A 16,782-nucleotide genomic window follows, 5' to 3' on the forward strand; every position below is an offset into this window, starting at 1 on the left:
GACATTAAGACTAATATTGAAAGGAAAAAAGTGCACAATGACAGCAGCAAAATAGCTGCATGCTATTAAGACAGAAACCACTCAATTGCCAGCAGAGTATGTATATTCTATATTTTTTAAATATAATTTTATCATCTTTTTCTTCTAGTAAAAATGATGCTGGATTGATGGTGTTAGAACTTTAAATCCACAATTTAAACACATACAAAAGATACAGCAATGACAGGGAGGAAGCTTAAAATACAATTAAATGTAATACTGCTGTATATCACAGTAAGAATTTGAAGGTAACAGTTTTGTAGAATACACTATACAATCTTCCTAGAATTCAAGTGAATTGAAATGATCTGTTGGAAATCAATAAAACATGCCTCACTTAGAGAAAAATAAAGACCACTTTTTAAAAACTATATAATCTTCAATTTAAAATACATATTAAGCACTTAAATTGATGGCTTGCAATATTGTTACAAAAATGAGACATTTTAGATAAAACCTAACATAACAAGAAGCAAGGCTGTAATTAAAGTCAAATGTTGACACAGCCAACCAAAAATTCATTATGCTAACTACTGATTCACAGAATTTGATACAATACATTATAGTAAATGAAAATGATGGCACAAAAAGACCAAAAATGGCCCATCCAATCTGCCTAGTAAGGTTTTAGGAATTTTTTGAGATACCAATGAAAAGGCGTGCACCAAATTTAAACTAAATAAATAAAAAAAAACTATACATATTGTATATTAAATTGAGCTGCATACCAATTGGGAAAAAGTCACTGTATCTTATTTTCTTGACCAGATCTGGTTTCTTCTCAGCATCGTGCATCAACAGAGATCAATGCTGATGTTTCTAAGCATGTGACAAATGCACATCACCAGATATCTGCAATGATGTTTACCAAAGAAGTGGAACTCTTTGCTTTCTTTAAGAGAGTAGAGATAGACAATGGCCTAATATCCCCAGTCTTTCCTGCAGTTCGATGCCGATGCACCTCCAGCAGGCTGGATAACTCTTGGGTCCCTCGATGTCGATGCCTCCAATGCTGATAGATTGGAGGCATCGACATCGCCCAAGGCGCCTTTCTATGAGTTCTAACCAGGAGCAATGGCCTCTATGGGTCTTGGCTCCGCACAGGGAACATTTTGCGACATCATGGAACTCCCCCTGGCATGGGAGACACGGTGTGTTTGCGCACTGGTGGGCACCTGATTAAGCCGCTTCCTTCTTCTTCTTCTTTTTGGGACTGGATAAAAAAAACCCAATGAGCTAAAATCAAATGGCTCAATTTTCAAAAAGCTGGTTGCTGCTACTTGGTGCACAGATACCAGCAGTGACCGCAGCCATCGAAAAGAAAGCGTACTGAAACACCCAATCCTACCCAGGGCAACTAAAGGAGAAGAAAAATGCCATGGGACCCTGTGAATATTTGGTCTAACAGTTAACTCTGCTTTAAGAAATACTCTTTGGGGGAGGGAAGGTGGAGGGAACAAATTACCAGGGAATTCCAAGATGGTGAAGGCATGACTTCACTGATGCTTTTAGCTGTCCCAACCCTGGCAAACCTTTACTTAAACAAGTCCTGTGGAGAAATGGAAGGGTGTACGCAACTTTCAGTTAATTCCTCCTTCTGGTGTGGGGCCTATGGGCAATTTTGTTTTACATGATACAGCAGGGACTGCAGCATCATGCTTCTCGGCCAGACATGGAGAGTGAATTGCTACTTAGTCTTGTTTTCCCACTAGCACAGAGACCTCATTCTGCAATGAGTGCATGGAAATCCTTCTCAGGGAGTTGAAGGCCTTTTTCCTCCAACAAGCTTTTAACATGATCGCATTAAAAAAATAAAATAAAAAAGGGGGGGGGGGGGGGGGAGGGTTGACCAATCGTCAAAATTTGCTATGTACAAATTTTGAAGGCAGCATTGCCTCCGTTTTATTGTATTCACTTACACTGTTAGGTTTATGGACCATATGCAAGTTCCTTAAATAATCTTCCTTCCCAACTGGCAGAACATCATCTTAGTTATCTGAAGAGTTTCGACATACATTTTATTAAAATAGCTTAAATGGTGAAATAGCTACTCTTGGGGGAAACTCACATCCCGTAAATTTGTATGCTTGATTACATTTTCCATAGATTCCAACTTCCTTCTCATTATAGCATTTTCTTAAATGAGAGATGTACTTACTTCCTTAACTGACTCGGTTTTAACTGCAATCTTCTGCACCTATTCCTAAACTTTGAGCAGCACAACAATCTCTTGGGGGAAATATGAGATGGAGAAAACATTTCCAATAAAGAAAAATTCTGATGAGTGTATCCTCAAAAAGGGGTACAATTAACACAGGTTTGAAACTTATGAGCAGCCATAGCTATTGTTTATTCATACGTCTTTCATACACATTCATACTTTAATCATCTCAAATATCTATGTAAAAGTGTATAGTATATCTCACATTTACTTATCTCATGCTTGGATCAGAAATGACTGGGCATTCAGATAGCAAAGATTATCCATATAAATTTTAAATATCAAAAGGGGAAAGCAAGTTTGCTTACCTGTAAACAGTTCTCTGTAGACAGCAGAATTAATTAGACATAACTTGTGGGTAACATCATCTGATGGCTCTGAATGGACCCATCTCTTATTGCTCAGTAAAATTTTACTGAGCACTTGTAGGAGTTCCTGTGCAATGCACTGCCTTGTAAGCCCCTCATTCTTTTGCAGGGCATATAATAAGAGGTGAGCTTTTACCAATGAGGTACTAAGACCCGAAGATGAAAGGCAGAACAAATACGGGGTCAAATCTCTCAGGCTACAGGAAAAAGGGTCCAGATAGCTGGACTAACACCAGGACAAGAACCTCTTCCACTTGAAATGGTAGGATTTTCTAATTGAAGGCCTCCTGGCCAATGCAAGTATATTTTCTACTCCCATCAGGAGGAACAAAGAGGAGACTATTACATACGCAATATTCATGCTGTAAAGACCAGGGAGGATACATTTGAGTGGCAAAGCCTGTCCCTGTATAAAGAGAGCCTGAGAAGTTCCCAGTGAAATTGGAGACTTGACAACAAGATGAGAGATAGAAACCACACTTGCTATGGCAAAGACGCAACAATAAGGATTATTCATGCTCAGTCCTGAAGGACTGTCCTTGTGATTAATGTAACTGGTGGATATGTATGCAGTAGACATACATTCCAGCTTAGCAGAAAAACATCTGGAGCTGAAGCACAAATTGAGTGAATGCTTGGAAGCATGGAGCAAAACTGACTTTTCTGTAGCTTTTTAAAGCAAATTGGTGACAGCCTGTGATCAACCTGAGATTGAATAAACTGTCCTCTACTCCTTGATCCAAGGACCACTCATGCTGTAGTGGCAGTATTCTGATGAAATGGTCTGCTAGTGTAATCTGAATTCCTAGAAGACTGGTCGCCAGGAGGTGGGCCTCATGACAGTGAACCCACAACTATATCTGGATAGTCTCCTGGCAGAGGGAAAATGAGTCCATGCTCCCTTGCTTGATAACGCAGAACATGTCCACCAGATAGTTTGAAATAAGATTATTTTTTCTGACAGTGAAAGAGAAAGCTCCCACAGTGCAGTGAATGGCTCACAGTTCTAGTAAATTGATCTCAAGGCATCTCTCTGTTAAGAACCACACTACCTGAACCCATGATGGGCTAGTATGAGCCCCCACAGCCTGGTGGACGTATCAAATGGATGGAGTCAAATAATGAAATGGAATCTGCAGAGGGAGACCCATACTCAGGACTGTGTTTCAACCATTACCACCACAGGGATGTTTTTATTCCAGCAATTAACGATACTGGAAGGGATAATGATTGACTCAGCTTGTCCTACTGGCATAAAAGACCTCACTGAAGACATCTCATGTTAAGAGTTGTGGGAATTACATGCACTGTGGTTGCCATGTGACCAAAGAGGACCAAAACTGATCTTTCTAAAGTCTGGTCCCTCTGAAAAAGGGTCTTCACTAGGAGCCCTAGTACTGCAGCTTTCTTGTTCAGAAGAATACTTGTTCCTATATAATGTCTATCCATGCTCCTTAGAACTGAATCCTTTGAACAGAAGGCTTGAGTTGGTGAAGATGTTCAGGAACCCAGGAACTAGATAGTCTTTTCCAGGAACTCAAACTCCTGAAGGAGTTGGGCCCACACTAACCAATCATCTAGGTAATGGAACCCACAGACACCCAGTTTCCAAAGCTGTATCAGTACCACCACTAGGCACTTTGTGAAACTAAGCTTACAGGCCAAAAGGAAGGACTTTGAACTGACAATGTGTCTTTCATCACATATCTAAGGAATTTCTTGCAAGTCAGATGAATACGGGTGTGTGTATAAGTGTCCTTGAGATCCAGGGCAAACATCCAAACCCTCTGTTGAATGAAAAGGGAGAACTGGGTGGAGGGAGTTCATCTTCAATACCTCCTGGATCAGAAGCTTGTTCAGCCTACATAAATTCAGAAGGAGTTTCAATCTTCCTGTTTTCTTGAAAATGAGATACTGTGAATTGTATCCCTGCTCACACTCCTAGAAACGTACCAGCTTGATCACCTTCTGCAGGAGGAGTGTACTTCTGGCTGTAGCTGAGCAGAATAAGATCACTTTGAGTTGAAGGCTGAAAAACACTGAGTTGGAGGGAGGAAGAAGAATGCAAGCAATAGACATACTCCACAATCTTTAGTACTCTTCTTGTCCTTGGTGATCTTTTGCTATTCCATCAAAGGAAGACTAGATCCTCCCCATCATTACTGGAGGCAAGTGAGTCATGTTTTAGCTCAGCTTTAAACTAGGTCTCAGCTTTGACTGCTTCTGCTGCACAGTTTTCACTTAACACCTTTCCCTTTGACATGTGTACCAGAATCGCCACTGTGTTTGCTCATGGTTGAAAAAAACTGCAACAGCTCTAAGACATCTGTCCTTGGGTCAGCTTCCTTCCAAACTCTGATGCACTTTCACTAGCTTGTCCAGGAACTTAGAGTAGCAGAGATCTTTAGGAGGAGATGTATGCTGAGGTAAGGGATCCAATAGAATCCTCATCTCCTGACCAAGGGGAGATGCTATGCCACAACACAGACAATGAAAGCAAAGATCATTTGGGGACATAGCCCTGCTGAGTCGAAGCTCTCTCTTTGTACTCTGACTTTTGCCTCATTTGCTGTGGGCTCAGGCCTATGGCAGGTAATTTCTATAATGAGGTACATGGAAACACTTCCTCCATCCTAAACAGGAGAGACTCCAAACTCCCTCTTCTGTCCTTGAGTGCTAATGAAGCAAATAAATTCTTCACCAACTCCATTAACTGGTCCATGGGCTAAAGTGACCTTTGGGCTGAGTTTGGAGAAGATACATCCTCTTCAGAGACCCATATGTATTCTGATGTAACACTGCCAAAGCAGTAGGCTCCAAAGATGGTGCTACCATTGACTCAAAGGTATTTTGCGCAAATGGACCTGAACAGTCATCCATGCTGGGGCCTCACCTGAGGTCCTTCACACTGGTGGAGTCTGAACCAGCACCTTCTCTAATGGCATCACAGTCCCTTGCGTTGACAGTGCTGGTGCTACTCCGGGTCTCCATGTCAAGTGTGTTGTTGAAGCCTTGGAGTAAGTGTTTCACACTGATGCCACAGACAGCACTCTCACAAGGACAGAGACAAGGTAGAAAAGGGGAATCCACAACATGGGAACTTTGTGTGCCATGAAAGAAAATGGCATTTGTGCTGATGTGGTCCTGTCCTTCCTAGGTGCCGAAGACAGGCCCCATAGCTTCAAGGCCTGGTCTAGGCACAGACCTTTGATTCTTCAGCCAGACAGGGCCAGCCTGGGAGATGGGTCTCACTTAGGCATCTTGTTCTGTCCCCTCTTCTGGAGCCAAAGACCTTTTTTCCTTGCTTGGCCCTTGACCTGAAACGTATCTGGGAACCAGCAACATTGGTGTGTGTATAGCAGGGAGGAGAGCTGTCCCACCCAAGCGGGGAATAAAGGGAGATGAACAGGGTCAACTTTTGGGTATGGTGAGCAGGGCAGTAGTTCGGGGCAACATTGTTTCCTATTGTGTGTGCATACACTGTTCAACAGGGCTCCTTAAGCAGCTGCACATGTCACTCCTCAAGCCATGCAGACCCAGCCCTGGTATTGGCAGGGTAGTTTGAGGAGCACTGCCATTGCTCCTTCCTGTGAGTGCTGGCATTGCAAGCATGTGGAAAACTCATGAACTGGCAGTATCAATACGCTGATCGTGTGCATCACGAGATCAGCATAAAGGAAGTGCCAGTTAGCACATTTTAAGCATGCTGACAAGGCTGGTACAGAGAGAATTGATGGCAGTAGCTGCTATTATTGTTCTTCAAAATGAGCAATCTGTCTTCATGTGACAATTTAGCTGGTACCACGGGACACAAATTTGCTAGCTTGTGGTTTGGACAAACTTTGTATCTAATTATGAGGCCCAGTATTGCTCACCAGATGTTGTCCAACTCACATAAGAATCTGCATACATGTACCAGCTAAGAAGTCATGCCAGTGGACTGTACTAATCTCCAATCAATATCTACTTTTGCATCTTATGCATGAAGTTCTGATGAAGAAAAGACTTTGGACTTACAGATTCAGAACTCTACTCCACCTCTACACACTTCACACAAACCTTGTACCCTGAGACTTTGCATGAAACTTTTAATGAAGTTCAAGTCTAAGTTTCAAGACTGAGCTCTGCTCAGCCCAGCCCTGCTCTATTAACTTTGGGAGTATTTGCCAATATCATTCTTGCACAAGCCTCTGCAGGCTAAGCCAATATTCACCTGCATAACTTGCAGAGTCTTCTGAAAGATCTGGGTCCACCACCTCCCTGGGACTTTGGTCTTAAACTGTCATTTGCCCGCCAGAGGTCCAGCTGACTGCCTCCTTACTAAGACAGGACTCTGACCAGACCTGATTGCACTCCTAATCAGCATAAGATAAACTGGTTAAATTACTACTTTAAGTGGGCAATGTGCTTGAGATGTGCAAGTTAACTCTAGGCCAGACACAGGTGTTTTCATAAGTTTTGGGGTTTTTTAAATTCTTTGTTTATTGAATATAAATAATTCACATACAAGAACAAATTTGATAAGAATGGTGAAGGAAAATAAGAAATACATACATCAAAATACCAGAACAGGATAATATTCAGACATCAAGGTACTAAAGTCCACAATATAGCGGCACTTCAGACAAAATTCTAGGAATTGAGTTGGTACAAAAAAGGAAACCACCTCTAAAGCCAACAAGTATTACACATTAGAGGCTAAGCTTCATTTGGCAGAGAATCAGTTGGCGTGAACCCAGCATACGTTCAAAAGCTCTAGCATTCAAAAAGAAATTAAACTGAGATGGCTCAAAGAAAAATTTAGCATTACGATATTTAACTAAATATTTTGCAGGATATTTGAAGTAAAACATTCCCAACTGAAGTGCTCTAAGTCTCAGCAGTATAACTGCCTCCGCCTTTGAGTAGCCACGGAAACATCTGGGTAAATCCTTAGACTTAATCCAAAAAACCGTTCTCTGTCTGAAGAAAAGCTTCATAATAAATTCTCTATCAAGTTCCAATACTAATTGCACTACCAGTGTTGCCTTTTGTACTGATATTTCACCAGAGGATTCCAAAAACTTAGTCAAAATCAAATTTTCAGGTATAACGTGCTTCACTCTACCTGATTAATTGTTATCTCCTCCTCATTTAGGAGGAGGTAGACAGAAAGCTTTATATATGAGGTGGACGATTTTCCAGCAGAATGTTTAGTGATCCCAAATTATATTTTTGGAAGATCTCTTTCCTAGACAGATCAATTTTTGGAAAGTTTATCAGCCTTAAGTTCTTAGATGGAAGATTTTCAATGTTTTCAGTTTTCCGCTGTAATAGCGTTATCTTTAATCAGTGTGGCAACATTAGCCTGTAATTGGGATACTTTCTATTCCATGACCGCCATTTGACCAGTAGAGTTATTAATCACAGAAGTTAGTTGCAGCATTTGAGTGGAAAGACCTCTTTCAGGACCTCTACAGCAAGCCATATTGTTTCCAGAGAAAAGACGGAAGTTTGTTCAAGAGAGAAAGAAGTCTGACCTGCCAAATCTAAAGCGTGAAAATCTGAGACTGCTCCAACCACGATCTCTACTGAAGCAGCAGCCTATTCCGACGAATCCATCGAGGTCGCATCGCTCACATCAGTATCTTTGAGTGTGCCAGTGTGGTCAATGCGGTTACATCAGAGACAGATTTTACCCGTCCAGGGTCATCTAGCCCTTCCCACAAGGGGCCCACCGGAGTTCTCCTCTCCTCTGGGCTTAAAGATGCATTACAGGCCTGGGAGGTCATAAGAGACCCTTCATCAAATGAGCATGCCAACAGCTCGGAACTGGAAGTTTTTTTTTCTTGTTGGGAGTTGTCAAGTCACTCAAAGCGGTCAATGGGATCGGAAGGAATGCTTGTAGTAGGTAGGCTTGGGAAGACTCACGTCTTGCCCTTGAATTTTCCCATATTGATTCTTTTAGCCAGTATCAAAAGAAGCAACTCCTCAGACTGCCACAAACAAGAGGAGACTCGCCATCTTATTCCAAACCCCAGTCATAACTTTTGTAACCAGAGTGATTTACTCTCTTAAACCAAACTTAAAACAATATCTATCATATATAAAATCTATCTTGTGCTGCCATAATGAAAATTATTATCCACCTCAAGAAAGGTGTAGACATTCTGATCTCTTCACATGAACCTTTTTTTTTTTTTTTTTTTAATCAGATTTAAATGTCAGGTAAGCCATGTAAGACTAATAATTGCTTACACTCTGGGAAGAGGCGCAGTCCCCATGCCTGGACTTCTGCTAGTGCTTACCCTTAAGCGCTATTCTAATGTCCCACATATTCCATGCCAAGAGTGTTCTGCCTTGGGAGACATGCAGCCACAATTTTAGCAATTCGCCATATCAAGATCCGGGCCCAGGCACTTGTAGCACACCTCATGGGAATCGGTAATGGTCATCTGGTGCCTACAAATGCAGACCTTGAAGCCACTCACTGCAGGCTTTCTGGCATTTGTTTTTTCTTTCTACATCCTGTCTTTCTCCCCCCCCCCCACAATTTCCCAACATCACTTAAAAGTGCTGTTGAGGAACAAGAGATATGCAGAAAAAAGTGCAACAAGGCAGTAAAAAAAAGAGAACAAGTCCAATGGGTAGCTTTGCTTAGAGGCTCAAAAGGCAGCACGTGTGCAGGAATTCCAGTGCATGCTCAGTAAAATTTTACTGAGCAATGGGCGATGGGTCTAATCAGCAGCATCAAATGACATCACCCACAAGTCATGGCTAATTCAGCCCTGTTTGTTGACAGAACAGATTTGTAGATGGATGCAATTTTCCAGAGACAGGATGTAAGGAAGCAGGAGAGATGGGAGAAAAGCACTTTTTTTGAAAAATGTAACTGGGGATGCAGTCCTGGGAATTGGAATTAAAAGTCATTAAAAATAAAGCAAGAATCATGATAACAGATCCCCTGTGTGGCTAAGATCACCACCTGGTTGTGAGTGTATTAGGAATGAGATATATCAACTGACATCAGTGACAGAATACATTAACTGGACGCTGAGAGTCACAAACGTATTAGAAGATTTGAAGATATAAAATGGACTGTAAATTAAAGAAACTTGTAACTGAACATTTTTATCAACTTTACATCATCAATCAGTAAAAGTTAAGTTGGAAATCACTAAATGCTACCAGGATGATTACCGTTTACAACAAAGCAGTCATTAGTGCTGTTTACAAGACTTTTTGATATTGAATTGACAATGCTCAGGACCTAGAAAGTAATCTCCTCCCTCCTACCAAACTGGGAACTTTCAGAGAGGATTATCATCATGAAAGGACTTTACCAGCTTAAATCATAATTGAGGTGTGGTCTTTGGGGTCCTATGAAACGTTGCTAGCCCAGGGGTTACACACTAGGAAGCAGATGAGGAGCATGGCAGAATCAGTGGCAATGTAACTATTCTTTTGTGATTTTAGCTCCAATTTCCAGGACTGCATCCCAGCTACTTTAGTAAAAAATAAATATATGTGTATTTATGTATATATGTGTATATGTATATATATATTTTTTTTTATATCTCCCAACCCTCCTTCCCCCTCTGACAATTAAATCCACCTGCAAATCTGTTCCCCTATTGATATTTAAAGTTTGCCAAGGAAACTCCTTAAGATTTTATAACCTGAATACCTAGCCTTTTCAGATTCATTTAATAGATGTATATATAGCATAAACAGTAATAAAAAAAAATACAATAAAAGAGTGGATTGGGGTTAATTGTAGGAAATGGGATAAGGCTTTATATATATATGGCTCCTCAGGCGGAGGTGAGGGTGAAAGGAATATTGTCCAGAGAGTTTTATTTACATAGATGTACTAGGTAGGGATGTCTCTTATTACCCCTGCTTATTTTTTTTCTGGTGATTGAACCCCTGGCAAAACTGATTCATAAATCAGCTAACATTCATGGCCTTAGGCTACAGAACAAGAACACAAAGTAGCTTTATACGCAGATGATGTCTTGGTTTATCTTTCAAACCTGTTTGTCTCCATACTGGGATTACTAAATTTGCTGAAGGACTATGGAGAGGTGTCAGGTTATAAAATTAATACAGACAAATCCGAGCTTATGCCACTGGGAAATCTTAAACCGGTAGATGTAGAGGGGAGGGTGGAATCCCCATTCTGCTGGACAACTAGAGACATGAAATATTTAGGGGTGTTTATATCTGACCATATTCAAGATTTAAATACATTTTAAGCCCCTACTTTCCAAGTTAAAAAATGAAGCGGGTCAGTGGTTACGTTTGCCCTTGAGTTGGTTTGGATGGACAAATGCTATTTGTATGAACTGGCTCTGTAAAATTCTAAACCTCTTCATGATGGTTGATATTGGGTTGTCTAAGAGATTTTCCTGGGTTAATAGGGAAATTAATTTGGGCAGGTAAGGCTGTGAGGGTAGGGTTGAAGATCTTACAGAGATCTAAACAAGAGGGAGGTATTAACTTTCCGGATCTGTATGGTATTTATAAAGTAGCTTTGTTTAATATACTAGCCCAATGGAGTGTTCCTAGTAAAAAAACAACACTGGACTGAGCCAGAATTGAAAGAATTGGGTAGCCGAGGTGGATCATATCCATTGGTGGAGACTATTGCTAAGCGTTCTTTTGGTTCATGTTTAGCTACAAGATGTTGGAGGGATTATTTTAGAGGTAAGCATTACCCCATTATTGGGTTGTGAGGCGCTGGTCAATTTATGGTCAACTCAGATGTGCTCTATGGTATGTGGCTCTCTGTTAAAAACTTTGTCCCAGCTCTTTGTAGAGCGTAAATTTTTTTCCTAGGCAGAATTTAAGGAGAGATTCCACTTACCTTTTTTCCCACTTTTTGCTTTTCTCCAGCTGAGAAATGTGGCGTGCTCGGGAGATTTTGCTGGAGTGGGTGATTTTATGAATAAGAATCCTAGAGGGCAGTTAAGTAAGATCTCTAAAACCTTATAGTGGTCTGGATCCTTGGACCCTCATACTGGGATTTAAGTCTGGGAGAAAGAGCTGAGATTGCCCATCCAAGAAGATTGGGATATGATATGGAGAGAGATTTGGAAATGTTCTCACATGTTAGATAGTATCGCACAACAATATAAAGTCACATGCCAGGCCTACTTTGTACCCATTCGCTTACATGCTATGAATAGTAGTAAATCAGATCTGTGTTGGCATTCTTGTGGCCAATGTGGTACACTCTCTCATATTCTTTATGGATGTCTTGCAATTAGTACTTTTTGGAAGAAAGTGGGGATACAAATCTCCAGTATTAGTGGTTGAGAACCGCCAAAGGATGTCAGAGTCTTTATTCTTTTTTTGGCTGAAAAAGCTAAGTGAAAGAGAAGATTTCCAAGTGGTTATACAACTATTGGCTACTGGGCGGAGAGTGCTACTCAGGCGATGGGGCCACCCTCGGTAGGAGAGTGGTCAGTGGAGTTTTGCAAATAATATGAATTGGAACTTCTCTAGGCCAGGCTTAGAGGGAAGTATTAAGTAGTTCAGATCTTCTGGAGCCCAGTGATTCGTTTCTTTGCCCCTGAAAGTGAATGTGGTGCTATTTCTGATCACCCTTATAGCAGCAACCATGTGTGCCTATAGAAAACATACTGCTTGATTATGTATCTCTCTCTATTTTCTGAATTGGATATTGTTGAATACCTAAAAAGGGGTGCTGAGGGGGTTTGAAATGGAAAACCTGATTAAGCAGTAGAAGATGGAGATGTATGACTTCTTCGATTTGTTTGGAATATGATGGTTTTGCCATGTAACTTTTTTTTTCTTATTACGATTTATGTTTTATTATTCCACATTGTGTATTTTTCTGTATTGTTCTTTACTTCTTAATAAAAAAGTAAATACCCAAAAAAATATGATACCAGCAAAATGCAAATTAAAATACAAAACCATCTTTGAAATACATAATAAAATAAACATAAAATTTTAAATCTTAAATAGCTACATAACACACAAGCAAATATAACACCTTAAAAGGAGTTTTCACTTACTTATGTTATACCTGCCTAATATTTTAGATAGGCGGGATATACATTTTTAAATAAATAAGTAAAAATTACATCAACTTTGGAAACAAGTGTCTTCACTTGTTTCCGAAATAAAAAGAAAATCAATTCTGCTTTAACAGACCTTGGCATTACATTCCAAACCTGTGGCACTACCTGTGAGAAGACCTGAGCCACGAACTGTTTTAGTTGTAACTTCAAGATCAGTGCTGCCATCAAAAAACATCCCTGTGATGACTAACTCCCAGCATGGCCTATACCACATAAGCTTATCCCATAAATATTTAGGACCATTGCTTCTCATTGATTAAAACACAATGGTCAGCAGCTTAAATTTAGCTCTCTCAACAATGGGTAGCCAACGGATTGATGAAAGTAGAGGAAAGGCTCTTTCAAACTTAGATTTTCCATAATCAGTCATGCAGCCATATTTTGTAATAATTGAAATCTATGGGTTAACCTACCCAGCAGCCCCACATACAGCATACAATTGTCGTCAATGCTGAAATTACAAGGGCATATACCACTAAAGCTTGAAAATAAAAAAAAAGAACATAGCTGCATTATCTTTAACTGCAAATAAGCTTGCTGTGCTACTAGCCCAATACAGGAGTCCAAAGAAAAGCTAGAGTCCAAAAGAACCCCAAACTCTTAACTTTAGAACAAACAGGAATAACATGCCCCTCAACAGGTTGGATGGTCAAGACTAACACCCTTTCCATATACACCCTTAGTCCTTATATACAAAAGCTCAATCTTGTTCATAAGACTGAATGGCTTTTCTGGAACCAGCAAGACAGATCTGCCAAACAAGAATTTAAAAAAAAAAAAACCTGCCTCTGCCATATTTTCCCAAATAGGAACTGGATGTCATCAACATTAACATGGCCAACAAAACTCAGTTCCCTCAAATATTAAATCTAATGGTCTCAAAAAATTAAGCAACAACTGTGAAAAACAAGAGCCCTGAGGGACACCTGCCCTTATTACCATTGGAGAAGAAAAGGCATCACTCACTTGCTCAACCTGCAACCAATCTTGCAAAACGGAGGCAATCCAAAAACAAATCACCCGATAAGCCCAACCTCCTGACATCTTTCAAGAAATATCTGGTCAACCATGCTCTCCATTTCAGTTAGGTTTTTAAAATGAGTGAATTATGCATACATATAAAAGATAAAAGCATGGATAGCACTGAAGCTTTCACAATTGATGCTACTGCTCACATGTTTCAAATTTGTGCTAATTCATCTTCTTGAGGAGGGCTACCATGTAAACACATGTATTCTTCTGTTTAATTTCCAGAATCTAAACCCAATTTTAGGAAACCTCCAAATGTAACTCTCTCTCTTTAATTTCAAGGAAAAATGTAATGGAAATTCATGCTGAGTAGTATGGACATCTAATACAGCAATCTTACCTCGGGTAACCAGACCCCGAGACTCACCCTAACCAACTTCTCTAGCTCAGATGCTATTAGAGGTGGTTCTAAATCCAATTCTCCAGAGTAGGAGGCTAGACCAGGCCAAAAAGTCTTCACAGGGGTAGGGGGCGCATCGGAGCTCAGTGTCTCCACTGATGTCAAAGAACCAGAAATATCATGGCACTATTCATGCTACTATTGGGCATATCTGCGAATCCAGACTCTTGGCAAACTTGTCCATTGGACCCTGAGCTGTCAGATTCATCATTTCATCGCACACAAGAATCTTCACTTTCCTCTTTTAGGACATTCTCAAGGCACCAAAGGACAAAGACAAAAGAAACCCAGCCACAGGATCTATGCTTGCTATTCAGACCCCACCTTGCCCTACCAATTTTCTTATTTAGTTTTCTTTGGTGATTTTTCTTTCTATAATCTTGAATACTACTTTTTTCTTTTTTGTAGACAAACTGCAGCATTGTGAATTTGTTTACAAAATGTTGATTCATTTATTGTTATGTATTGCATTTAACTATTTCAATGTCTGCTTTTGTGAAGGTTATGCATCTTGGCATTTACTCTGGTAAAATTAATAAAGCAAAGTTGCTCACCTGTACTGGGTGTTCTCTGAAGACAGGGAATTAACAATTATGCTTATGAATGACATCATCTGACAGCTTAAACACAGAATATGTTTCCAGAGTTTTCCAGGACAAACCTAAAGGTCCTTCTGGGAATGTGTGGCAGTTCCCTTAACCATGAAGTCTAATTGGGCTTGTCATTTTCTGCTGAGAACAAGAGATGTATTTTGTCTCTGACCACTGCAGCTGGTTTCTGCATTGTTCTTTTCAGAGCGATTCTCCTCCTTTTCATGCAAAAATGTGCCTTAGTGCTATTTACTTTAGTATTTTCGAGTTTTTCCTCATTTTCCAAATTTCTTGTGTTTTTTTGACATTTCTATCAGTAGGACCCATTTTTGGGGCAGTCTCAAATACCTTCCTGATATTATCAACTTTTCTGATTGTGGCAGAAAAGAAAGCCAGCTTTAAGAACTGTTCAGACTGTGGGCAAAAGATGTCCATTATGGACCATATGACTTGCTACAAGCATCTGTGCATGGATCATGATGTAATCCCATTGCAGCAGCTGCTCTAGGATGTCACCAAGGGCCATGAAGATCCTCAAAATGAGACATTTGGCTCATCTTGAGAAGTTGAAGAAAGCCTAGGTTCACTGAAGTGATGAATACGTTATAGATACCTTTGGTGCCAAGATTTAAAGATAGGTCCAAAATATAAGACCCCGAAATGTGACTGGATGTTTCAACCTAGTCTTCAGAGAAATATAATTTAAAAAAGAGAAGATACCCTCTAGAAAAGGAAAAAAACATATGGATCCTCAATAAATTTATTAGAAAGATCACAGCATATCTCCCTCCATACCTAAGATTAGTAACAAGAGTCCAGTTCCATGTAAAGCAAATTTTTGTCTTGCCTTCCAGTCTACTGCTGGAAGGCAAGACAGAATGAACTTCCCTAGTATTGGTACAAACAACTTTCTAAAGAAATGTTATGGTTCTAATACAAATAAACAAAAGTCCGAAAATTCAGTTATAGACACCTATGCAACCTTCAATAGCCTTTTGCTCATCATTGTATCAAAAAGTTTTCTATGGGACCATACCACAACGGGCTCACCTGTTTCTGTTTCAGCATATGGGGCGAATAATCTCTCTGTCACAGGCTCTAAGTCTTCCCTGGCAGTTCTGATGGACACACAAGTCAGGTGAACCAGGTCTGTTGACAGAGAACATAACTCAAAGTAAGAAAATTATGACAAATCAGTGAGAAAAATTAACTCACTAACAGGTAAAAACTATCATGCACAAATGGACTTGAACTAAAGAATTAAGCGGTATGTGTAGAAGATGAATTTGTAAGTATACTGTGAAGGGGAAGAAAGAAGGGCAGTAAGAAAAAAGGGAAGAAAAGAGATGAAGTAAAAGTGAGGCAGGTAGAGAAATAGCTAATGTAGAAAAAGCAAGGGAAGATAGATAAAAGGAGAAGGGAAAACTAGAACTCAAAGAGGCCTGCCTTCTGAATCCACTGACCTCAGACAACTCTTAGCAGCTCAGCACATTATAATGGAAACAGTTTCACCAATATTAAATTAGGATTGCAAAGCATTTGTCTTTTATTTCTATTAAACAATATATATTTGTTAAGTATCATATCTCTGACAGATTATTACTTAAAATATAAAACAAAAGCTGTTACAAAAAATGAATCAAGAAAAAAAAATGTATTAAAAAGACTGTCAAAAACAATGAGGCAGTAAAATCTGCAGACTTGATTTGGAATTTGGATTTAATTACTCGCCTTTACAAACCCATGCTCGAGGCAAGTTACAATTCATGTACAATAGGATTAGGATAAGGAAACTAGCTCTCTTTTACATTTCAACATTGTATTATTATTCTGTACTATTATCTAGCCACTTACAGTGCTTTACACAAAATCAAGTTCTCCACTATAAATTCATATTTTGCAAAATGCAAAACCTTTTATAAGACAAAAACTATCCAAAAGATGATGTATATGGGTTTTTGTGATCACATGTCTTCCACGCACCAATGCTGTCGCAAGGCTATCTACACTATCCTTATAAAAGTTTACAATGGTAAAAGGCTAT

At 39.7% G+C, this 16,782-nt stretch overlaps 1 protein-coding gene across 1 annotated transcript in view; it reads right to left on the bottom strand.

Annotated features, from left to right (window-relative positions):
* Positions 1 to 16,782, bottom strand: part of CHM (CHM Rab escort protein) — a 343,986-nt gene that overhangs the window by 144,588 nt on the left and 182,616 nt on the right. The window contains exon 13 of the mRNA XM_029606587.1: positions 15,789 to 15,887. Within this exon, the coding sequence (XP_029462447.1) occupies positions 15,789 to 15,887 (99 nt within the window). The remainder of the gene's footprint in view (positions 1 to 15,788; positions 15,888 to 16,782) is intronic.

The sequence above is a fragment of the Rhinatrema bivittatum genome, chromosome 6, assembly GCF_901001135.1.
Source record: "Rhinatrema bivittatum chromosome 6, aRhiBiv1.1, whole genome shotgun sequence".
Taxonomy (NCBI): domain Eukaryota; kingdom Metazoa; phylum Chordata; class Amphibia; order Gymnophiona; family Rhinatrematidae; genus Rhinatrema; species Rhinatrema bivittatum.